At 38.8% G+C, this 24,902-nt stretch overlaps 4 protein-coding genes across 4 annotated transcripts; all 4 read right to left on the bottom strand.

The window, feature by feature from the left end:
* Positions 1-723: 723 nt before the first annotated feature.
* Positions 724-3,447, bottom strand: LOC125200021 (UDP glycosyltransferase 9-like). The gene is made up of 2 exons (XM_048097824.2): positions 2,807-3,447; positions 724-1,621 (listed from the first exon to the last, which is right to left on the bottom strand). Exons 1-2 carry the CDS (start codon positions 3,413-3,415, stop codon positions 911-913), a joined length of 1,320 nt encoding a protein of 439 aa, XP_047953781.1. The 5' UTR covers positions 3,416-3,447; the 3' UTR covers positions 724-910.
* Positions 3,448-3,664: 217 nt separating this feature from the next.
* Positions 3,665-10,721, bottom strand: LOC125200022 (UDP glycosyltransferase 9-like). The gene is made up of 2 exons (XM_089063186.1): positions 10,321-10,721; positions 3,665-4,376 (listed from the first exon to the last, which is right to left on the bottom strand). Exons 1-2 carry the CDS (start codon positions 10,672-10,674, stop codon positions 3,717-3,719), a joined length of 1,014 nt encoding a protein of 337 aa, XP_088919312.1. The 5' UTR covers positions 10,675-10,721; the 3' UTR covers positions 3,665-3,716.
* Positions 10,722-18,658: 7,937 nt separating this feature from the next.
* LOC125220658 (UDP-glucosyltransferase 74AE2-like) lies at positions 18,659-19,284 on the bottom strand. The gene is made up of 2 exons (XM_089061678.1): positions 19,060-19,284; positions 18,659-18,877 (listed from the first exon to the last, which is right to left on the bottom strand). The coding sequence occupies exons 1-2, from the start codon at positions 19,282-19,284 to the stop codon at positions 18,659-18,661; spliced, it is 444 nt and encodes a 147-aa protein (XP_088917804.1).
* Positions 19,285-19,857: 573 nt separating this feature from the next.
* LOC148933825 (UDP glycosyltransferase 9-like) lies at positions 19,858-22,971 on the bottom strand. The gene is made up of 3 exons (XM_089063185.1): positions 22,615-22,971; positions 21,932-22,325; positions 19,858-20,674 (listed from the first exon to the last, which is right to left on the bottom strand). Exons 1-3 carry the CDS (start codon positions 22,872-22,874, stop codon positions 19,979-19,981), a joined length of 1,350 nt encoding a protein of 449 aa, XP_088919311.1. The 5' UTR covers positions 22,875-22,971; the 3' UTR covers positions 19,858-19,978.
* Between the last annotated feature and the right edge of the window lie 1,931 nt (positions 22,972-24,902).

The raw sequence follows: 24,902 nt of genomic DNA, 5'->3' as shown, positions 1-24,902 counted from the left end.
ATATTCGATTAAATATTGGATATGATAATGAAACATGTGAGTTCAAAAAGATAACACATTCACAATATTCTTGAGGCAAATGGCAAAAAAACATGAAGTTCAATCAAATTTTAGTCTATTGTGCGACGCTAAAAATCCCCTGTAAAAATTATGAAATTTAATTTGTTATCCATCATCATATCAAGTTTGTGTAATAGGCATCCAAAAATTCTTATACCAATGAAGTAAACGATGTCGTCAACAATATATTATTAGACAAACGGATTGTTTCGCCGTGAGATACAAATATGATGTTTTCCCGGTTATTTTTTAAAGTTGTCTGGCAAACCAAAATTTGACCGAACTTTAATGTTTTTAAGGCAATATTAGGCCTATTTGTCATGAATCTGAACAAATTTTCAGATTCAAACCTGTCATACATATTAATGTTTTAAAGTTGCCTGGCAAACCAATATTTTTTTTTCAATTCAAACCTGTCATACTTATTAATTGAAGGAAAAATATGTATAATTCATACTTATTTGTTTGAATGGACTTGAGATTAATAATAAATATTTTCTTGAAAATGTTATTTACAATTGTTGGCTAAATTCTTTAGAAATATATTCGCTTCATTCACAAAACCTATATAAAAAAAGTGGTTTCCACCTTCCATTTCGGTCCGTCCTCAATAATTGTCACACTTCATTTTTACCATAAATGGTAAATAGGTCTCACATTCCATTAACTCAATTCACTCACATTTTATTATAAAACCTATATAAAAAAGTGGTTTCCACGTTCTACTAACTTTTTCAATCAATTTTTCTTAGTCCTGTCAAAGAGTGACAATTATTCAGGGACGAAGGAAGTAGGCTGAAAATGGAAAATACAACAAGTTTATTGGGACCGAGTGAGTTTCATCTCTCTATTATTCTATTTTTCTTTGTGCGGAAACAAATTCATCAATATTAGTAGCAGAAGTCCCACCTTGTTCCACAGCCTCATGAGCCAAACTCTTCCACTTAGAAGCATTTTTCTTGAGCTCAATCCCTTCATCTCCTTCAACAACTTGTTTAACCCGCATCGCGATCTCCTCTCTCGAAACGATTCCATCCTCGCCAGCTCTAACTCCGATCCCGAACCCCCATACGTCCTCGACAAACATAGCATTTGTTGGCTGATCATATTCCCGCGCCATGGCCACAAGAGGCACGCCGTGGCTCAGTGCCTCGAGAGTCGAGTTCCATCCACAGTGGCTCAGGAAGCACGCCACAGCGCTATGGGCCAGTACATGTGGCTGATGACACCACTCAACAACAAGGCCTTTCTCTAAATCAAGATTCTTTATCTTATCCATCTCAGAAGCTCTCACCACCCACAAAAATGGGCAGTTGCTCATTGCTAGGCCGTGGGCGAGCTCCTCCATCTGCTCCTTTTGGAGAGACGCTAAGCTTCCGAAAGAGACGTACACGACCGAGCCGCTCCCCTTGGCGTCGAGCCATTTTTGGCACGCTTCATCTTGTTTTGACTCAAACAGGTTGATGATGTGGTTCGAAACTGATCTCTTGCTTTTTTGGAGTAGCAAGTAAGTTGGTCCAACAGTCTTGACTGGCCATATCCTTGCCATCCAATCTAATACCTTCAATGACACATCAAATTTAGAGCATGAAGCATATACACTAATATTTTCACGGGGTAAAATGTCATGTAATTAGAAAATATGATCCAATTCTAATTAATATATAAATTTGAAAACAAAATACTTCGTACGTCCATAAAAAAATAGTCTTAAATATTATGTGACATGATTTCAACGCGCGACTGATAAATTACAGAATAAAGAGAAAAAATTATTCAAACAGTACTACTCCCTCCGTCCCAAATAGTTTGTCTCACTTTGACCAGGCACGAGCATAAGGGACCCAAAGTCAAAGATGGAGGGGCTTAAGCCCTCAATGAAATAATTTTTAAACTTTTTTTTTTAAAATTTAGTCAAGTTTAGTGTAAGTTATAGTGTAAAAGCCCTTACAAATTATCTAAATTACTCAAAAATATACATCAAAATAAAATTTAGAAATCTCAGCCCCTATCGATAATTATTTCTGTTTCCGCCTCTGGGCACGGGTTTTAAAATATGTAGTGAAATGTGAGTTGAAAAAGTTAGTGAAATGTGGATCCTACTTTTATATGTTAGTTTTATAATGAAATGAGAGTATGAATGAGTTTGAATATGAGGTTCACTACCAAAAATTGTAAAAAATGAAATGAGACAAACTAAGTGGGACGGACCGAAATAGAAAAATGACACAAACTATCTGGGACGTGGGGAGTATTAGTTAAAAATGGACCCTACACTTTTAATGTGTGGTGGGCACACATATAAAAGTTGTAAATAAGTAACGCATGAAGGCAATAAACTGTTAGAAATTTTTTGTAAATAGAATGGGAATAATTTTGTGGACAGATAAAAATTGAAAAACATGACTTTTCTTGGACGAGGTACAGCTAAATCACGAAATTTCAATTCTTTTCTTTGTTGTCTCATTCTTGTACAAAATGACATCATTTGGTGGTACTCGTAACAACGTTGTTACTTTTAAAGAAGCAATTTTTTTTCTCTTCCTCAACGTTTTTTTAGTATCACCAAACGACGTTGTTTCATACACACACGGATGTCGGATGAAATAGTAAAAAAAACCTAAAACTTCACAATTCAATACTCCGTTTTCAAATCTTATGAGACTGGCCAAAATATGACCAAACTACGTGATTCAACGTGCACACTAGATAAGCTTTGTGTCGCTGAAAAAAAAGCGAGTAGTACCTGAGATTCAAGCTTGTAAAATGAGTTGAAGAAGATCCAATCAGCTCTCTCAAGATTATCAAACTGATGAGCAACAAGATCCAAAGTAATCCTCGGTTCATCAAGATGTGCAAACAAAGGCAGATGATGCGGTCGAAGAGGAGGCAGCGCCGGCAAGTTCACAGTCGAGTCTTGATTGTGTGGAAACCTCAGCAACCCTTGTCCCAAATGGTAATAAACAGCGGTAACACTGCAAGGCTGAGTGAAAAATGTAGCCCCGAGCAAGCCTCGTTCGTGCGCGATATCAAGCACCCACGGCATTGCAGAGTCGTAGATCACGGCTTTAACCTGGCCGCACTCGTCCAAGAAGGCGGCCAGGCTGCGTGACAGATTGGCCTTGAGACGGGCTAGGTAGGCCTCGAGGGTCTCGGGCTGGGTGACTTGCTCGTGGCCATCGGAGAGGGGGTGGATGGTGATGGATGAGTGGTGGAATGTAGCGGTTTCGGATAGGGAAATGGTGGTGGTGAGGGTGACGCGTAGGCCGTGGAGGGCGAGGGACTCGGCAAAGGCGGCAGCCGGGTTGATGCGGCCTTGGGCTGGGTATGGGATCATCACCACCTCTGCATCCATTTCTTTGCTTTTCTTTGTTTCTTACTTTTGGATTTATGGAGGTGTGATGTGATGAACCAAGTCAAGAGTTAGGAATGTTTTGGTGGCCTATTATAGTTTAGTAGCAATCATAGGACTGCACCATCGTTGACCGTCCGTATAAGTATTGTTAATGGATTAAATGATATAGAGTCATGTGATTTTGGTGGCCTATTAAATATAGTCCAGTAGCAATCGTAGGACGGCACCATTGTTGACCGTCTGTATAAGTAGTGTTAATGACCTCAAGTTCCACTAACGCATTCCACTAACTTGAACTTGTTCAAACAAGAACAGAGGTGGGGCTAAAATCCCCGCCATCATCAAACACAATCTTAGAAACAAAATCCACAACATTAAGGTCGGAAGTCCCACCCTTCCCCACCGCCTCCGCCGCCATTTCCTTCCACCTCAGAGCATTCCTCCTAATCTCATCCCCTCCAACAACTCTCTCAATACACTTGGCAATCTCCTCCCTCCCAACAATCCCATCTCTGCCGCCGCATCGCGCCCCTGCCCCCCACACATCCTCCACAAGCTTCGCATTCGTGCACTGATCCACCCACTGCGCCATCGCCACGGCTTTGTGCGCCAGCACCTCGGGCTGGTGGCACCACTCGACAATTAGGCCCTTCCCGGCCGCGGTGTTGGCGAAGTCGGAAGGGAGCTTGTCGAGTTCGGTGGATCGGACAAGCCATAGGAAGTGGCGGCCCGTGGCTAGAAGGGCGTGGCCGTGTTCCGCCATTTGCTCTTTTTTAAGAGAGGCGATGCTTCCGAAGGAGACGTAGACGACGGACTTGAGGTCTCTCGACTCGAGCCACTCTCGGTAGGCGTCGCCCTTCGGCTCGAACATGCTGATGTTGTGCTTCTTGGCTTCACCGAGTAGTAGGAACGTCAGTCCGATTGTCGTGATTGCCCATTGGCTTCTCATCCACTCGAGTATCTGTTTATTGAAAATATAATGGATTTTAATTAATGTGTTTACTTTTACTGAAAATGAAATGACTCTACTATTATGAAACGTATCAAAATGGAAAAATGACTTTACTATTATGCAACGGAAGGTGTACAAAGTATTTACTATCCACGTCGAAATAAAGTGGAACTTTATATTTCGGACTAATGGAGTACTCCATTTCTTAGAGAATTCTTTTAGAGTGTAAGAACTAATTTATTTAATTATTCGACAAAATCAAAGATATCATAGCTTCCTCTGAATTATAAACCGAAAATTGTTCATGTATCAAATTAACATACATGAGTATACTAAAACTAGTTGATTCATATGTAAGATTCGATCAAATCATGGAATCAAATAACGCTACAGGTGCATTTTTCCAACATGTTATGAATCTAGATTATATATTCTTGTACTCCCTCCGTCCTTGAAAATTTGTCATTTATTTTCATTTTCGTCAGTCCCTCAAAATTTATCATCTTTCACTTTTACTTTTTTTTTTATGGTGGATCTCACATTCCTAACTCATTTTTGTTGGATATTTAACACACAAAATATAAGAACACTCAACAAAGATGAAATATGGAGGATAAATATTTATAGGCTTCTCACAAAAGGATTACAAAATACACAACAAAAGTGCTTCAGCACTACAAAGCTTTCTTCTCTCTTTCTCTCTTGAGCTACGACTCTTTTCTCTCCAACTCACTCATTTTTTCTTTCTTGATTGATTTTACAATGAACTACAGCTACCTATTTATAGATTTCAAAGATAATAAAGTAGTCAACTATGTATGGCTAACTATTATACACATACATGCTACGTCACCTCCTCATAATCATTCTAAGAGACAATTTACTTAGCCATGAAGAGATTAAAGATTGATAACTCATCCCACCGCCATGTGACGTAGAGAGATTGTGGCCTTCTCTTAAGCCATGAAGAAACAAAATTTCATCCACATATGATAAGTAGGTGATGCACCTACTTCATCACTTCCACCGAGCCTTTTCTTAATATTGAAGTAATTGAGTTTAATAATTCAACATCCTCCCTTAAGCTCAATTCTTCAATGTCTTCATGCCGAGCATAAATTTCAATCTTCTAAACACATCCTGCTTTAGTGGCTTCGTAAATATGTTTGCAATTTGATACTGGGACTTGCAGTACACTAACTCCACATCATTTTGGTTCACGTGCTCCCGAATAAAATGATAACGAGTGTCAATATGCTTACTTCTTTCGTGGAACACCGGATTTTTCGCAAGTGCTATTGCAGACTTATTATCAACAAATATCTCTGTCGGGCCTTGTTGCGCGAATCCCAGAAAACTTAGTAAATTTCTCAACCAAATGCAATGGCACACCGTTGAACTTGCTGCAACATACTCAGCTTCACATGTTGAGAGTGTCACTATAGCTTGCTTCTTTGATGACCAGGTAAAGACGGCATCTCCAATATAAAAACAGTAGCCGGTAGTGCTCTTTCTTTCATCTAAGTCTCTTCCCCAATCGCTATCCGAATAACCAATGAGCTTAACTTCTTGATTAGAGGGATAAAGTATACCTTCATTCAGCGTACCTTTAATATAGCGCAAAATCCTCTTGGCCGCATTCAAATGAGACTGTGACGGCGTTTCCATGTACCTGCTAATTAGTCCAACTCCATAGAGAATATCGGGCCTAGTGCACGTTAGATATCGTAGACTTCCAACCAGGCTTTTGAAGTAAGTTGGATCTACCTCTGCTTCACCATCATGCTTCCTCAATTCTTGACCAATCTCCACGGGAGTATTAACGGGATTGCAAGACTCCATTTTGAACTTCTCCAAGATTTGTTTTGCAAATGAACTTTGAGAGATAAATATCCCATCTTCCTTTTGCACTACCTCAATTCCCAGAAAATGTGCCATCAAGCCAATGTCCGTCATCTCGAACTCCTTGATCATGCTCTTCTTGAATTTATGAAACATTGCTTCACAATTTCCAGTAAAAACTAGATCATCAACATATAGGCAAACAAACAACATGTTACCTTTAGCATCTTTCTTCAAGTATAGAGCATGTTCATATGGGCACTTCTCAAAACCATTCCTTAGAAAATATTCATTGATTCTGGAATTCCAGGCGCGAGGTGCTTGCTTGAGCCCGTACAAAGCTTTCTTCAATCTGTAGACTTTATTTTCGGCTCCTCGTTTGACATAACCTTCAGGTTGCTCCACGTAAATTTCTTCTTCAAGAAAGCCATTTAGAAATGCAGACTTCACATCAAGCTGATAGATCTTCCAATTGTGTTGAGCGGCTAGTGAGATAAACATTCTGATCGTCTCAAGACGAGCAACGGGAGCAAATACTTCACTATAATCGATTCCAGCCTTCTGCTTGTATCCTTTCGCCACCAACCTCGCCTTGTACCTTTGCACTTCACCGTTGGCATTTTTCTTTGTTTTGAACACCCATTTCACACCAATTGCTTTTCGGCCTTCTGGCAATGTCGTCAATGACCAAGTATCGTTTTTCTCAATCGCATTGATTTCCTCGTCCATTGCAATCTTCCATTTCCTATCTTGCGCAGCATCTGCATAAGCAACTGGATCAGCATCCATAAAAAAACAAATAAGATTCACATTTTCCTCTCCAGCTCCATCAACTTCTTCAGTAGCTTCATATATATCATTCAGATTGCGCATTCTTCTTGGCCTTCCGACTAGACCTTGAGATGATGTTGGTGAATCTGGCTCTTCTACTTCACGTGCTTCTTCTTGCTGATCAGGTACAATATCGGACGAGCTTGCAGCTTTCTTATCCTCCCAGCTCCATGTTTGATCTTCTTCAAACACCACATCGCGACTTAAGATCACCTTCTTCGTGAGTGGGTTATACAATTTGTAACCCATTACTCGATCTCCATATCCCACGAAGATACACTTTTCACCTTTGTCATCAAGCTTGATTCTTCGAGCTTCAGGAATTTTGGCATAAGCAATACAGCCAAAAACTCTCAAGTGCGCAATACCGGGCTTGAACGAACTCCATGCTTCTTCAGGCGTCATGTTGCGAACACTTTTGGTTGGACATCGATTCAAGAGATACACTGCTGTTGCGACAGCTTCAGCCCAGAATTCTCGAGGTAAGTCTTTCCCTTTCATCATACTTCTCGCCATATCAAGAATTGTTCGGTTCTTCCTTTCAGCAACACCATTCAGTTGAGGAGTATATGGAGGTGTGAGCTGGTGAACGATTCCATGCTCCTTGCAGAACTTTTCGAACAAATCGGATGTAAACTCACCACCTTGGTCGGATCTGAGAACTTTAATATAGTGCGCACTCTGTCTTTCAACAAGAATTTTGAACTCTTTGAAAATATCAAACACCTCAGATTTTCTTTTCAAGAAATATACCCAAGTCTTTCTGGAATAATCATCAATGAAAGTCAAAAAATACTGATTACCTCCATTAGAAACAGGCTTCAGAGGACCGCATACGTCTGTATGAACGATCTGCAACGGGCGTGATGCTCTCCATCTCATTTCTTTAGAGAAGCTTGGCCTATGATGTTTGCCAAGTATGCAACCTTCACAAACTTCTTCAGGATGATCAATATGCGGCAAACCTTTCACCATATTCTTTGTGGAAAGAAGCTTTAAACCACCAAAATTTAGATGTCCAAGACGCAAATGCCATAACCACGATTCATCTTTAACAATGGAATTCATGCACTTCAACATATCATGTTTCATATTCAAAGCAAATAATCTATTTTTGGACATCTTCACACAGGCAACCAAATTACCACGAGCATCATTGATAGTAAGGCGGGAATTCTTGATACTAACATCAAATCCTTTCTCCAGCAATTGACCAAGACTCAAAATATTACTTTTCATGGCAGGCACATAATAGACGTCATATATAAAACCATGATTTCCATTCTTCAGCTTAATCAGGATGTTACCTTTTCCTTGAACAGCAACTTTTGAGGAATCTCCAAAGGTCACGTCCCCATAAGATGTCTCTTTCAGCTCCACGAAGAGTTCTTTATTCCCGCACATGTGATTGCTTGCTCCAGTGTCCAAGTACCACATGCTGCACTGATCACCTTCAAGTCCTTTGTGAATAAAAAGAGAGGTTGAAGTTACCTGCTCATTATCATCTCCACCATCGGCATAATTGACTTGTTGATTGGTCCTGGTATTTTCGGCTATTGGACACTCATAACTGTAATGCCCGAATTCGTGACAAGTATAGCACTCGACATTTGCTTTATCAAACCCTTGTCGATTGTAGGATTGAGAATAACCGCCTCTATACTTACCTCTTCCTCGTCCTCGTTGTCCATAAGAATTTCGACCTCTGCCTCGATAGGTGAAATTCTGTCGTCCTCCCTCGTTTTGATAATTCTGGCCTCGTCCTCCTTGGTTATGGTAATTCTGTCCACGTCCTCCTTCATACTGGTAGTTCTGGCCGCGTCCTCCTCGACCACGATAACCTCGGCCTCGGCCTCGATCTCGGTTGTATCCACCATGTGATGTCCCAGGCGCAAACTTCTTGTCTTCTTGGATTGACATCTTTGCTTGTAGCATATGCTCAAGTGATGGAGTGGTCTTTTTCTTCATGCGTTGCTCGTGGACTTCCAAGCTGCTCTGCAACTGGTCGATAGACATGGTGTTGAGATCTTTTGATTCTTCGATAGCAGCAACGACGTGCTCAAATTTTGACGTCAAGGAACGAAGAATTTTCTCAATGACACGAACATCTTCAATGTTCTCCCCTTGCCTTTTCATTTGATTTACAATAACTAATGTTCTTGTGAAATAGTCTGAAATGCTCTCCGTTTCAGACATGGCCAAACTTTCAAACTCACCACGTAGGATCTGCAGTCGAACTCGTATCGCTTTATCAACACCGGTGAAAGCATTCTTTAGAATCTCCCAGGCTTGTTTTGACGTGGTGGCTGCACTTACTTTCTCAAACGTGGTTTCATCAATACCTTGATAGATATTGAATAATGCCTTCTTGTCTCGTTTCCTAGCGTCTTTGAGGGCGTTCCTCTGGTTGTTCGTCAGGGCATCTTCGGCTTCTTGGGAAGCAGGTTCGGTGTAGCCGTCTTGAACAATATCCCACAACTCTTGTGATTGCAACAAGACTCGCATCTGAATACTCCAATTTCCATAATTGTGTTTCTCCAATTTAGGAATCTGAGGTTGAACCAAGTTCAACATTGCCGCCATAGGTAGGATCGAGTGGCTCTAGATACCAGATTTGTTGGATATTTAACACACAAAATATAAGAACACTCAACAAAGATGAAATATGGAGGATAAATATTTATAGGCTTCTCACAAAAGGATTACAAAATACACAACAAAAGTGCTTCAGCACTACAAAGCTTTCTTCTCTCTTTCTCTCTTGAGCTACGACTCTTTTCTCTCCAACTCACTCATTTTTTCTTTCTTGATTGATTTTATAATGAACTACAACTACCTATTTATAGATTTCAAAGATAATAAAGTAGTCAACTATGTATGGCTAACTATTATACACATACATGCTACGTCACCTCCTCATAATCATTCTAAGAGACAATTTACTTAGCCATGAAGAGATTAAAGATTGATAACTCATCCCACCGCCATGTGACGTAGAGAGATTGTGGCCTTCTCTTAAGCCATGAAGAAACAAAATTTCATCCACATATGATAAGTAGGTGATGCACCTACTTCATCACTTCCACCGAGCCTTTTCTTAATATTGAAGTAATTGAGTTTAATAATTCAACAATTTTCACTCCCATTTTAACATAAAATTAATACTCCGTATATAAAAGTAGGATCAACATACTACTACTAATTTTTTCAACTGATGTCTTATTACATTTCTTAAAATTCGTGTAAGTTAAAGTGATAAATTATAAGGGAAGAAAAATACCGGAGTTTCCAAGTTGTCAAAGGTGTTGAAGAAGACCCAATCGGCTCTCTCAAGATTAGAGAACTGATCAGTAAGAAGCTTCACAGCGCATTGCTCAGGATCCACCACATGGCAAAAGGAAGGCAGATCTCTCTTCTCTAGTTGGGGCAGAGCCGGCAGCGACACCGCCACGTCATCCTCGTACGGATACCGAAGCAGCAACCCTTGTCCCAAATGATGGAACACGGCGGAGACGCCACAGCTCATGGTGAAAAAACACGCCCCGGCCAAGCCCCGGTCCTTGGCGATATCCAGCACCCACGGCATTATCGAGTCGTAGATAATAGCCCTCGCGCAGCTCATGTGGTCGTCCATGAAATCCGCCAAATTCTGGGAGATATTGCACCTGGGTGCGAATGCAGGAAAAATTATAGCTAAATTTTATTTATAAATATATTCACTCAGGCTATGTCTCATTTTGTTATATCGGGACTTCTACAATTTAAATCTCACTGTTTATTTCATTTTGGGAAAGAGACTGTATACCGTTCACTAAATCATTACACTAGTTGCATGTCATTATAAAATTGGCGATTTCCTTCCACCTCAAAGCATTCCTCCTACTCTCATCCCCTCCAACCGCACTGCGCCCCAGCCCCCCACACATCCGCCACAAACTTGGCGTTCATGGTCTGGTCCACCCACTGCGCCATGGCCACGAGGGGCACCCCGTGGCTCAACCCTTCGAGAGTCGAATTCCACCCACGTCACGAAGCACGCCACGGCTTTGTGCGCCAGCACCTCGGGCTGGTGGCACCACTCGACGATTAGACCCTTCCCGGCCGTGGTATTGGCAAAGTCGGGAGGGAGCTTGTCGAGCTCGGTGGATCGGACCACCCATAGGAAGTGGTGTTAGATATTTTAGTGTAATTGGATTAACTTGAATGATCGGTTATTGTTATAATGATACATCATTTAAGTATGGAGGTGCGGAGTGCACGCTTATTTGAATTCGTTATAATATTAGGAGCGAAGCTCCAAGATAGATGAACGGGGGTCCGGGGGCAGCGCCCCCGGGTAGCGGGGTCCAAGGGGCGGCAGCCCCTGGCGGGGTCCAAGGGGCAGAGCCCCTGGCTGGACTAAATTGCAATTTTGGAAACCTTTGAAATTCGGTTATTTTCGGTTTCATCTCCCAACAGGTGCAATGCTTCATTGCACTGTTTCATCTTCTTCTTCTACTGATCATTTTCTGGTTCATAATGATCGAAAATACAGACATATGATCTTCCAAAACTCTGAATTTTATCCGATCAAACATTTTGGCTGAACCCCGAAATTGATTTGATCTGAAAGTGATAAACACGACTTTCAGATATCCAGTTTTTGTTTCTCTGTTTTATATCTCCCTAACAAAGATCAAATCAATATGTCGAACAAAGAAACGATGAAGGAAGGAGCGAAAGGTTTCGCAAAGTTAGATAAGTTTGCTGGCCAGGACTTTAGACGCTGGCAAAAGAAGATGCATTTCATGCTGACAAATCTCAAGGTGGTGTACGTTCTGAGTACTCCCATGCCCGAGGCTGTTGATAATGAAACTCTGGAACAGACGAGGAGGCGGATGAAGTGGGAGAACGATGACTACATATGTCGTGGTCACATCTTAAACGGTATGTCTGATTCCCTCTTTGATGTGTATCAAAATGTAGAGTCTGCTAAGGAATTGTGGGATTCTCTCGAAGCCAAGTATATGGCAGAAGATGCCTCTAGCAAGAAATTTCTTGTTGGTAACTTTATCAACTATAAAATGGTTGATTCGAGGCCTGTCATGGAACAATATAATGAATTGTTGATGATATTGGGACAGTTTTCCCAATATGATATGAAAATGGATGAATCTATTTCTGTTTCTAGTATTATCGATAAATTGCCACCTTCTTGGAAGGATTTTAAAAATAATCTGAAACACAAGAAGGAGGAACTGAACTTGGTCGAACTTGGAAGTGATTTCCAAATTGAACAGTCCATACGTGATATGGAAAAGAGTTCTGGTGGTAATACTAAAAACGTGGTCGGTTCTTCTGTGAACATGGTGGAAGAGGGTGAATCCTCAAAGGCTGGTAAAGAGAAACGTAAGTTTCAAGGGAAACAGAAGTTTCAAGGTTATAACAGTAAGGATGGGAATAAGAAGCCCAAACTGACTTGCTGGAAGTGTGGCAAATCCGGGCACTTCAAGAAGGATTGTAAGTCTGGAAAGGGTGGAGGAAAAGGGAAAAACGAGGCTGGTCAAAATGGATCCAAGGATCCGGAAAAGCAATCAGGTTCGTCTTTTGTACCTAATGATCATTCGGTTGAGAATTATTATGCATCAATAATCTCTGAAGCATTTTATGTGCAGGATGATGATATCTCATGGTGGATTGATTCGGGTGCAACATGTCATGTATGCAAGGATCGTCAATGGTTCAAGGACTTTAAATCAATTGAAGATGGATCTTCCTTGAAGATGGGCAATGTTGCAACTGAACCAATCAAAGGAATAGGATCTGTTAGCCTAGTATTTACCTCTGGAAATTCGTTGTTGTTAGAAAATGTTATGTATGTACCTGGAATTCATAAAAACTTAGTTTCTGGTATTGTATTGAATAGTTGTGGCTATAAACAAGTATTAGAAAGTGATAAATCATTTTGTCAAGGCATGGTAATTTTATTGGCTTTGGTTATCTTTGTGGCATGTTTAGGTTGAATCTAGATGTCTCTTTTATGAATAATTCTGTTTGCATGACTTCTTCAAGTATTGGTAATCATGTTAGTAAATCAGAATTGTGGCATGCTAGACTTGGTCATGTTCATTATAAGAGATTAAAAGATATGTCGAAAATGAGTTTGATACCTGCTTTCGAGTTGAATAATGAAAGGTGTAAAACTTGCATGTTAACTAAAATAACTAGACAACCTTTCAATAAGAATGTAAATAAAGAAACTAAGGTATTAGAACTTATACATAGTGACTTGTGTGATTTTCATTCGACTCCATCACTTGGTAATAAAAAGTATGTAGTTACTTTTATTGATGATGCGACTAGATTTTGTCATGTCTATCTATGTCATTCAAAAGATGAAGCTCTTGATAAATTTAAAATCTTTAAGGAAAGTGTAGAGCTTTATCATGGTGTGAAGATTAAAACTCTTCGCACTGATAGGGGAGGTGAGTATTATGATCCAGCGTATTTTGAATCGACTGGTATAGTACATCAAACGACTGCTCCATATACACCACAACAAAATGGTGTAGCTGAAAGAAAGAATAGAACGTTGAAAGAAATGATTAATTCAATGTTGTGTTATTCTGGTCTAAGTGAAGGATTTTGGGGTGAGGCTATGTTAACAGCCTGTTATTTGTTGAATAGAGTTTCTAACAAAAGGAACAAGATTACCCCTTATGAACTTTGGCATAAGAAACCTCCAAAATTGAGTTATCTTAGAGTTTGGGGTTGTCGAGCAGTGGTAAGACTAACTGACCCTAAAATGAAAACCATAGGTCAAAGAGGCATAGATTGTGTGTTTCTGGGGTATTCAGAAAATTCTGTTTGTTATAGGTTCTATGTCTTAGAACCTAATGACTATGTATCTGTGCACTCTATTATTGAGTCAAGGGATGCTGATTTTGGCAATGGGGATAGATTCACGTCTATACCTAAACCTGGAGGAATGATTGCAAGATCTAGTAACTCTGATGATGTTACTGGAAAGGTGATAGATACACCTCCTGAGGCTAGGAGAAGTAGTAGAGCAAGAAAAGCTAAGTCATTTGGAAATGATTTCCAATTGTACTTACTTGAAGGATCAAGAAATGAAATTAATTTTCAATATCAGTATTGCTTTACTATTGGTGATGATCCAAGGACTTACAAAGAAGCTATGGCTTCAAGAGATTCCGCTTTTTGGAAGGAGGCAATCCAAGAGGAGATGGATTCTATAATCCAAAATGGTACTTGGATACTGACTGATTTACCACCTGGTTGTGAAGCTTTAAATAGCAAATGGATCTTCAAAACGAAGATGAAGGTGGATGGAAGCATAGACAAATATAAAGCCAGATTGGTTATCCAAGGCTTTAGGCAAAGAGAAGAAATTGATTATTTTGACACCTATGCTCCTGTTGCTAGGATTTCCACAATTAGATTATTATTAGCACTTGCTGCTATACATAATCTTGTAATTCACCAAATGGATGTCAAAACTGCCTTCTTGGATGGTGAATTAAATGAAGAGATTTATATCAAACAACCAGAAGGCTTTGTCATGCCTGGTAATGAACATAAGGTTTGTAAATTGGTAAAATCTCTTTATGGACTAAAGCAAGCCCCCAAACAATGGCATCAGAAGTTTGATGACGTAATATTGTCTAATGGTTTTGTATTAAACCAAGCAGACAAGTGTGTATATAGCAAATTTGATGCTACCGGTAAAGGGGTTATCATTTGCCTATATGTGGATGACATGTTGATCTTCGGTACTGACCAAGATCAAGTTGATAAAACAAAGGCATTTTTGTCATCTAAGTTTGAGATGAAAGACATGGGGAAGGCTGATGTGATTCTTGGAATTAAGATCACACATGGAGAACAAGGAATTTCCATTTCTCAATCACATTATATTGAGAAGATTTTGGAAAAATTTAACTTCAAAGATTGTTCTCCAGTTAAGACTCCTTTTGATCCTAGTGCAAAGCTCGTACCTAATAAAGGAGTTGCTGTGAATCAGCTTGAATATTCAAAGGCTATTGGATCACTAATGTATGCTATGATTAGTACCAGACCCGATATAGCCTTTGCAGTTGGAAAGTTGAGTCGATATACTCATAATCCAAGTTTAATCCATTGGCAAGCCATGAATCGAGTATTTAAGTACTTAAAAGGAACAATGGATTATAGGTTGTCTTATTCTGGATTTCCTTCTGTTCTTGAAGGTTATTCGGATGCAAGTTGGATCACCAATATGGAAGATATATGTAGGCCTATCAAATTGGGTACCCGCGGATACCCGATCCGAAATTTTCGGGTACCCGATCCCGAAATTCCCAAAATCCAATATCCAATACCCGACCCGAATTTTATTTCGGGTACCCGGATACCCGACTCGGGTATCCAGTCCCGAAAAATCGGGTATCCAGTCCCAATTGTGATTTTGAATTTTTTTTTTTTTTTGGAAAATAAACTAGAAACTTTTAGAATTTATTTAATATTATTTAATTCAAATTTAATACAAAGTTGAAATACTAACTTTCAAGTAAAAATAACTACAAATTTTTAGAAATACAAAATTCTTATAGTAGCTCGAATTTAAAAGAAAATAACTATAAACTTTGAAAAATACAAAATTCATAAGTTATACTACATATTAACATCTTTCATGCATCCACAATAAGTCAATAACCATCAAAATTCATAAGTTTAAACATTCATCCTTTATAAATATAACAATTCAATAATTCATAAGAATCAAGATCTAACAATAATATCATCAAAAAATTCAAAATTATAAATATCACAAGTCAATGAAATTAAAATGTAATTAAAAAATTAAATTACATATCTTATATGCTAACTATTAAGTATTAATTAAATTAAATTATAGTTACGAAATTAAATTACATTTAATTATAATAAAAATATAATTTATAAATTTTAGAAAATAAATCGGATAATTCAGGTATACCCGATCGGATATCGGGTAACCCGATACCCGATAATCCAAAATTCTCACTACCCGATCCCGATCCGATACCCGAAAAATCGGATTTCGGGTATCCAATTATCCGATTTTTTCGGGTTTAGATATCGGGTATCCAATACCCGATATCCATTTTGACAGGCCAGATATATGGACTAGATAATGATAGTATTAAGCTTTAAAAAAATCACATTTTGGTATTCAAAAATTCATTAACTCAAACTCCCTCCATCCCAGTTTAAGAGTCACATTTTGTCATTTAAGTCCGTCTCAGTTTAAGTGTCACATTTAGAATTTACCATATTTAGACATAAAATTTAATCTCATTATTCATCAAATTTTCACTCAAATGCCAATACTTTCATAAAAATAAAACAAAATAAAATTCTAAACATACAAAAAGTCAAAAGGATCTCACTTTCCACTATTTCACTTCAATTATTACACACTCCAACAACTACTACCTCACTTCATTTATGTACACACTCCACCAATTTTTAAAACCTGTGTCATAACTAAGTTTTACTCATAAACTGGGACGGGGGAGTAATTTAATTACTACTATGAAATTAATATTACCTCCGTCCACCAAAATTTGTCCCACTTTGACCTGACACGAGTTTTAAGAAATGTAATGGAAAGTGAGTTGAAAAAGTTAGTGGATTGTGGATCCTACTTTTATTATTAGTTTTATAATAAAATGTGAGCAAGAATGAGTTGGTGGAATATGGGGTCCACTATCAAAAATGGTAAAAGTGAAATAGACAAATTTTTGAGGACGGATAGAAATAGAAAAATAAGACAAATTTTGGTGGACAAAGATAGTAGTACAGAGTAGGGAGTAGTACTTTTTATAGTAGTACTATAATTAATAAGGTGTAGTCTATTCTTCCCTAATAATATTGCAATTATTCCCTTTCAATTTTTCTCTAACTTTATAAACATTGCCCATTATCAAGACTACAAATAAACGAGTCCGCAGGGGCTTAGCGCAGTTGGTTCCGGGGGAGCAGATATTGCTACAAGGAGCTGGGTTCGCATCCCACTACTGGCGTGTGGGAGCTTCCATCTCTCAGGCACAAGTGTGAGGCCTTGGGAGATGGGCTCCTGTCAGGACAGTGGATTGAAGGCCTCCTCTCTAACAGGCCGCTGTGTACCCTGATTGAACCCCCTCACAAACTGTCGGGCCGGAGTGTAAGGGCGGCCAGGGTGACCGCATCACTTTTGCTACAAGACTACAAATAAACGAAGTATGTATATAAATTAAAGTAAACTCATATAACTTTATAAAAGTTACTTTTTAGAATATACTAAGAAATTAAAAGATTTCGATTTGTCAAAATAATACGTATGTACAATCAAAGATTTTTAACACTCACTGGCTGAATTGTGTATTGGGAGTAAAGAGAAATACTACCTCAGTTTCCAAGTTGTCAAAGGTGTCAAAGGTCTTATTCTTTGGAATGAATATAAAGGCGTTAAATTGGGCGGAGCGGAAGGAGTTGGTTAGAAAGTCTTGAGACTAGTCTTTGCTATTTCGGTGAAGGACGTGGATTCATTTATTGTTTTTCTCCAACCACTAATTTCAACTGACAAGATGCATGAGAGATCCGCAAAGTAAATTACCTATATCTCGTAGTCCAACTACATTATTTTTACTTCACTCAGACAACAAAATTTACTAATTTATTTTATTTTGTTGTGAGTGTTGGAATAGGAACGATGCACTATTATTGTAAATTAGGACACCGACATGGATTATTGGGTCAATAATTGAGTTGAGGGTAACTTTTTGGACTTGTTTCTTTCTTTGTCACAAGAGATCCAGATGAAAACTAATTTATGCAAAAACAATTGTAGTTTTGTTCCCTAAACCCTTTCACCACTCCAACTCCAACTCCCCACCATATTCCAAGAACTTGGCATTTAGTTGTCTAGTCAACATGTGGCCCAAGTCTCTAGAGTCAAATTCCAACCACGGTGGTTCATGAAACACGTAATTGCAGTGGCAGATCCAGGATTTGGAAACGAAGGGGCGAAATATATATTACTGTTAGAATCATCGACTGCAAACATTAGTGGATTCACATGCAATATTCGAAGATACGCTCAATATTAATAACGAAACATGTACTTCGCTAAGATAACACATACATAGTATATTTAATTACTAGGGCAAATGGCTAAAAACTTCAGGTTCGATAAAATTAGTTATGGTCCATTGCGCAACACTAAAAATAATCTGGAAAAAAATTGAAATTTACATTTACTCTTAATCATCACACGACGAAAGGGCAGCCAAAAAACAATACAATAAATTTATCTTTTAAGGACGCAAAATGAAAGACGCAATCATGTGCGTTATAAATTTTTATAATATCCAAAATTTAAGATGCAAAAAAACAAGCATCCTTAAATTCAAATTTTATGTGGACAACAACGTCGATGAGTTAAAGTGATGCCATCAACAATATTTTACACTATGCAAATGGATTTTTTTGCCGTGAGACACAAACTTTAGAGTTTTTCAGTTGATTTTTAAAATTGCGATTGACCAAATTTCAAGGTTTTTTCAGCAATTAACCTTATTTGTTGTGAATCTAGAACAAATTTTCATCCATTATTTTCATTGCATATCATTAAACGAAACACGCACCTCTCGTTCGAGCATGTCGAATGAGTTGATGAAGATCCAATCCACCTTCTCGAGATTCAAGAACTGATCACAAAGCAAATTCAAAACCGTCCGCTTCTCATTCATAAACTTAGAGAGAGAAGGCAAATCCTTTCCCCCGAGGCAAGGCAGCGAAGGCAGCCTCACCTCCTCGCATTCCTCATAAGGATACTTCAAACCCCCATTTTTCAAATGGTAGTAAATCGCAGACACGGCCGCCGACATTGTGAAAAACGGCACGCAGAGCAAGCCCCGGGGCCGGGCCACGTCCATGGCCCACGGCATCGTGGAGTCGTAGATGAGGAGCTTGGCTGAGCTTTGGTCGATGATTCGGCCAGGTTGGCCGAGAGCACGGACGTGATGCGCTTGAAGGACTCTTCGCCCTCTACGAACTCCTTTCCGTCTGAGATGCAGGCGATGGAGACGGAGGAGGATGAGACGTTTGCTTTACTAATCAAGTCAGAGGTGATGAGAACGGTGACGGAGAGGCTCATGGAGGCGAGGCGGGTGGCGAAGGCGAGGGCCGGGTTGATGTGGCCCTGCGCCGGGAAGGGGAGGACTAGAACAGGAGTTGCCATTGTTGCTGCACTAAATAGTAGGAGTAAATCTGATTTACTTATATTATTTTTATTTTGTAAATAGATCATAAGCTTACAAAATCTTATTATATTCATTCGCTATTAGAAGATTCATTTAAGGATGGTATGGGTTTTAGAAAAATATGAAAGTGAGATTATTTTTATAGGGTAGAGATAAAATGCATTATATATATTGTATAAATTCTAAACTTTTCAATACAACGTCAACACAATATCAATACACTGTAAAATTTAAGATTTTGATGTCTACACAATGTCAACACAGGCACTGTGTTGATATTTTCTATTGCTATTATTTTGTCATTGATTGATATTTTCTAAAAATTCAGATCATAGTTTGAAGTTTATCCAACATATAGTGTTTGTATTTGATCACATCTCCATTTTTATATATATCAATTTTATGAGTAGTAAAATGCGAGTGGGATTTTATGAGTACGTCACGCTTGTGGATGCGAGTCGCTCTAATTTATTGTTCTTTTTTTGATGTTCCCTCGTAGTAGTCCTACGAATTGCTTCACTTTCAGTATGTCATGTGAACAAAATACTATAAGATCCAAATTCAGTAGAAGTATTTATCTGAACATAGTAATATTCATATAGTTATACGCAAATAAATATAACATTAGTAAATAAATATTTGAACCATTATTTGACTATTATATAATTATTTTTAGCTTCGAAAAATATTGGAAACAAAATCCTCAACATTATTGTCGGAACTCCCACCCTTCCCCACCGCCTCCGCCGCCAATTCCTTCCACCTCAAAGCATTCCTCCTAATATGAACATCCCCTCCAACAACTCTCTCAATACACATCGCAATCTCCTCTCTCCCAACAATCCCATCTCCTTTGCCGCACCGCGCCCCTGCCCCCCACACATCCTCCACAAGCTTCGCATTCGTGCACTGATCCACCCACTGCGCCATCGCCACGAGGGGCACCCCGTGGCTCAGCCCCTCGAGAGTCGAATTCCACCCACAGTGCGTCAGGAAGCACGCCACGGCTTTGTGCGCCAGCACCTCTGGCTGGTGGCACCATTCGACGATTAGACCCTTCCCGGCCGTGGTACTGGCAAAGTCGGGAGGGAGCTTGTCGAGTTCGGAGGATCGGACCACCCATAAGAAGTGGCGGCCCGTGGTTAGAAGGGCGTGGCCAAGTTCCGCCATTTGCTCTTTTTCAAGAGAGGCGATGCTTCCGAATGAGACGTAGACGACGGACTTGGGGTCTCTCGACTCGAGCCATTCTCGGTAGGCGTCGGCCTTCGGCAAGAACATGCTGATGCTTTGCTTCTTGTCTTGGCCGTGTAGTAGGAATGTCGGTCCGATTGTCGTGATCGCCCATCGGCTTCTCATCCACTCGAGTATCTGCGTGATGAAAGATATATGGACTAGATTATGATATTAAGCTTTAATAAAAGTTATGCTGATAAAAGATTACTATTTCCTCGGTCTCACTCGAGATGTCCACATTTTTCATTTACTTTAACTCACTCAAAATGTCCATTTTTATATTTAGAAATATATATCTCTTTCTCTCCACTCTCCTCGTTAAAATAATCAACTACTTTTTTTCTCTCCACTCTCCTCATTAAAATAATCAACTACTCCATCTGTTCCAAGATAAGCGACTCACGTTCCTTTTTGGGACGTCTAAAGATAAGGGAGCCATTTTCTTTTTTGGTATCTCTCTCTTACTTTTTCTCTCTGCTTTATTAACTCTCTTACTTTATTCACTTTTCATTTTACTAACAAAACCTCATGCCGAAAAGTTTGTGCTCACTTATCTTGGAGCGGAGGGAGTACCTTTTTCTCTCTGCTTACTCCACTTAACAATTTCTCCTAAAATCCTATTACTTAAGAATGTAGATTTCTTGAGTGTGATGGAAAGAGTAACATAAAACATGTGGCATGCCGTTAAATAGCTCATTTTGTTTTTATACGATATCTCTTAATACATGTCGCATTTTGGTATTCAAAAAATTATTCAACTCATATTTTTATAGTATATAATAAGGAGCAGCCTAGTCTTCACTTAATACTGCAATTATTTCTTTTAATTTTTCTCTTACTTTATAAATATTGTCCATTATCAAGACTATTGATTATGAACTGATGAACATCATTGATATTCATATTTTCCTAATGAATTCTTTCACATTTTTCAAATCGGTGCCAATCTCCAATGTGACAATTAATGCAGACTAAATGAGTGGTTCTCTACTATAGAAGTTACTCCCCCTCCGTCCCAAATAATTCGTCTCACTTTTCTATTTCGGTCCGTCCCACATAATTGTCTCATTTCACTTTTACCATTTTTTGTAGTGGACCCCATATTCCACTAACTCATTCCTACTCACATTTTATTATAAAACTAATATATAAAGGTAGGACCCACATTCCACTAACTTTTTCAACCCACTTTTCATTACAATTCTTAAAACCCGTGCCCGGTCAAAGTGACCCCAATTATCCGGGACGGAGGGAGTACTTCTTAGAATATAAGAAATTAAAAGATTTCATATGTGTAAGTTGGTCAAACAGCTGAGAAATTAATAATGTCTGAGGCCAAGGCCAAGGCCAAGGGTCGGTATATTGGGAATTTGAAAGAGTAAAGAGAAATACCTCAGCTTCCAACTCGTCAAAGGTGTTAAAGAAGATCCAATCCACTCTCTCAAGATTAGAGAACTGATCAGTAAGATGCTTGACAAGATAATGGAGGTTAAAATTCGGCCCCAAATTAGGAAAGGATGGCAGATCTCTCTTCTCAAGCGGAGGCAGAGCCGGCAACGACACCACCGCCACGTCATCCTCATATGGAAAACGCAGCAGCAACCCTTGTCCCAAATGGTGGACCACGGCGGAGACGCTGCAGCTATGAGTGAAAAAACACGCCCCGACCATACCCCGGTCCTTGGCGATATCCAGCACCCACGGCATTACCGAGTCGTAGATAATAGCCCTCGCGCCTCTCATGTGGCCGTCTATATAATCCGCCAGATTTGTGGAGAATTTGCACCTGTGTGCGAGAACAGGAAAAAATATCGATAAATTTTATTTAAAAAATATATCCACTCCGTCCATGATTTCAAATCTCATTTAATTTCATTTTAGGTAACGGACCACACGGTTTACTAAATCATTAAATGAGACCAAAATTTCGTTAACTTTTTCTACCAATTTTTCTTCATATTTCTTAAAGCGGGACTTTTTCACAACAATTAACATAAAATTTGGATAATTTTGAAGACCGTATAAAAACAAGATTGGTAGGGGCTTAAAGCCCCTTAACCTTATCTTTTGTGTACCTGAGGCGGTTGAAGTATGCCTCGGTGGTCTTGGTCCCCTCCACGTGCTCGGAGCCATCGGACACGGTGTGTAGGGTTAGGGAGGCGCAGTCGAAGAAGGTTGCTGATTTGGCGATGGAAGTGGTGGTGACGAAGGCAACGAGAAGGCCTTTGGAGGCTAAAGACTTGGCGAATGCAAGAGTCGGGTTGATGTGGCCTTGTGCGGGGTATGGGATCACTACTACTTGAGCCTTCCTACCTGCATCTACTCCTCTGTCCATCCTTCATTTATGACTAGAATTGGAATTTGGAAGATAAGTTTGCAGTTGGAATGAAGATATAAAGGTGGGTTAAATAGGGAAATGCGTATTAATGATGTCAATAATTGAGTTGAGGTCACTTTTTGTACTTGTTTCTTTCCTTGTCACAAGAGATCTAGATTTAATGCAAAAACAATTGTAGTTTTTTTCCCGTAAAAACTTTTCACCCATCCAACCCCAACACCCCACCATCCTCCGAGAACTTGGCATTCGTCGTCTGGTCAACATGTGGCCCAAGTTTCCAAATTCGAGTTCCAACCACAGTGGTTCATTAAACACACAATTGCAGTGACGGATCCAGGATTCGGAAATGGAGGGGGCGGCATATATATTAGTACTAGCTTGGTTTTGGGTAGACATGATTATTTTTTTGGTCTTCTATGCAACGTCAGCAAATGGAAGGGACAGATATGGAAATTTTACGGACTTAGGCTTATTGACTTCAGGCGACCTAACCACGCACGAGGTGTGGTACGCAGTTGCTCATAATTAGGTTATATTATACTTCCGCCGTTGCATAATAGTAGAGACATTTTTTTAGGCACGTGATTGTAAAAAAATTATATTAAGTGAGTTAAATAGAGGAAGAATAAAATAGAAAATAAAAAAGAAGAAAGATTGAGAGTGAATGACTTCACTACTACTGCAGTGAGTAGATCAAATAGGAGAATTCATTTTCCGATTTAGTAAGAATGTTGGGCCCATAGTCTTATAAATATATAAAACTTACTTGGTGTGAATAATTGAATGGCCTACCATATTTGCTTTTCGTAGTATAGGGATAATGTATCTATGGCCAAGAATAAGGTGACAAATGACAATTCAGTCCCATACTACAAAAAATTTCCATTATTGGTTTAGTCAAGCTTAACAAAGTATGGCATGTCCTCATTTTGGATGTCAAAATGGTTGTCTTTTCTAATTATAAAATGTAATTACATCCAGAAATGGAAAATGTATTTTGGGACATTGTTTTTTATCAATAGCTTTAATGTGGTGTATGGCAACGTAGGGATGGTCGGAGAAGGATGGTCGGAGAAGGTTGCGATCATGGCGATGACGACATTGGTCTTGTTCATCTTATCTTTTTTTTTTTTTTCTGGGGTTCCTTGTAATTTGGCAATTCATGTGTATCTATTTAATTACATACATGTGCTTATTTTGCTTGAAATTGTCACCCTTGATCGTTTTAGTTCTAAAAAGGCAAAATAAAGTCTCGTGTTCTGAACATGTCACGACTCACGTGAACATAATGTGTCGGTCAAATTAATTTGGATCCATATATATTTAATTTTATTATTTTTCAGTTGATTGATTGCCGTAACTTTTTTCAGTTGATTGATTGCCGTAACTTTTTTTTTTCACAACTAATTAATATTTACTTTTTACTATTCCTTTTTTTCCAATAAATAATAAGAATTTTTTATGGGCACGAGATTTAATAGAGAAAAAATAGATAAAATAAAATAAAAAATAGAAAAATTAGTGAAAGTTGTGTTAGTGTATAATGAGATCTATATTCATATTATTAGTAGTTTAGTTTGTACTAATTTATAAATAAAATGACGCGTAGAAATATTGCGAATTTATATGTAACTACTATTCCCTCCGTTTCTTTATAGTTGAGGTGGAACTTTTCGGAATGTAGTTTTAGAAATGAATGTTGGGTGTGTTAAATAAATAGATAAAAAAAGCAAGAGAGATGAAAAGGTAACAGAATAAAGTATAAAGTGAATAAAGTAGAGAGAAAAAGTAAGAGAGAATAAAGTAAGAAAGAGAGAAAAGTTACCATATATGGAAATGACTCAACTATGAAGAAACTTCCCGAAATGGAAAAATGACTCAACTATGAAGAAATGGAGGGAGTACTAAAAATATTTCTTAAATTGGAAAGTCCATATTCTCTCCGTCCTTATAATTTGTCACTACTTGACCTGTACCGGCTGTACGAGTTTAATTTAAGAAATGTAATAAAAAATGAGTTGAAAA

The sequence above is a fragment of the Salvia hispanica genome, chromosome 1, assembly GCF_029641045.1.
Source record: "Salvia hispanica isolate PSC_SH4W2 chromosome 1, Shi_PSC_v1, whole genome shotgun sequence".
NCBI classification, from domain to species: Eukaryota; Viridiplantae; Streptophyta; class Magnoliopsida; order Lamiales; family Lamiaceae; genus Salvia; species Salvia hispanica.
The sequence above is the reverse complement of the archived record's forward strand: the minus strand, read 5'-3'. Positions and strand labels throughout refer to the sequence as shown.

Bases quoted from the DNA above. Each gene is read 5' to 3' on its own strand.
- LOC148933825 (XM_089063185.1), bottom strand. From the start codon at position 22,874: ATGGACAGAGGAGTAGATGCAGGTAGGAAGGCTCAAGTAGTAGTGATC. The intron at 22,326-22,614 runs GTACACAAAAGA...TCTCGCACACAG, and splicing joins GCATACTTCAACCGCCTCAG to GTGCAAATTCTCCACAAATC. The intron at 20,675-21,931 runs GTATTTCTCTTT...TTCATCACGCAG, and splicing joins TTGACGAGTTGGAAGCTGAG to ATACTCGAGTGGATGAGAAG.
- LOC125200021 (XM_048097824.2), bottom strand. From the start codon at position 3,415: ATGGATGCAGAGGTGGTGATGATCCCATACCCAGCCCAAGGCCGCATC. The intron at 1,622-2,806 runs GTACTACTCGCT...GTGTCATTGAAG, and splicing joins TTTACAAGCTTGAATCTCAG to GTATTAGATTGGATGGCAAG.
- LOC125200022 (XM_089063186.1), bottom strand. From the start codon at position 10,674: ATGGACGACCACATGAGCTGCGCGAGGGCTATTATCTACGACTCGATA. The intron at 4,377-10,320 runs GTATTTTTCTTC...TTCAATAAACAG, and splicing joins TTGACAACTTGGAAACTCCG to ATACTCGAGTGGATGAGAAG.
- LOC125220658 (XM_089061678.1), bottom strand. From the start codon at position 19,284: ATGGCAACTCCTGTTCTAGTCCTCCCCTTCCCGGCGCAGGGCCACATC. The intron at 18,878-19,059 runs GTGCTCTCGGCC...GGGGGTTTGAAG, and splicing joins CCTTCAAGCGCATCACGTCC to TATCCTTATGAGGAATGCGA.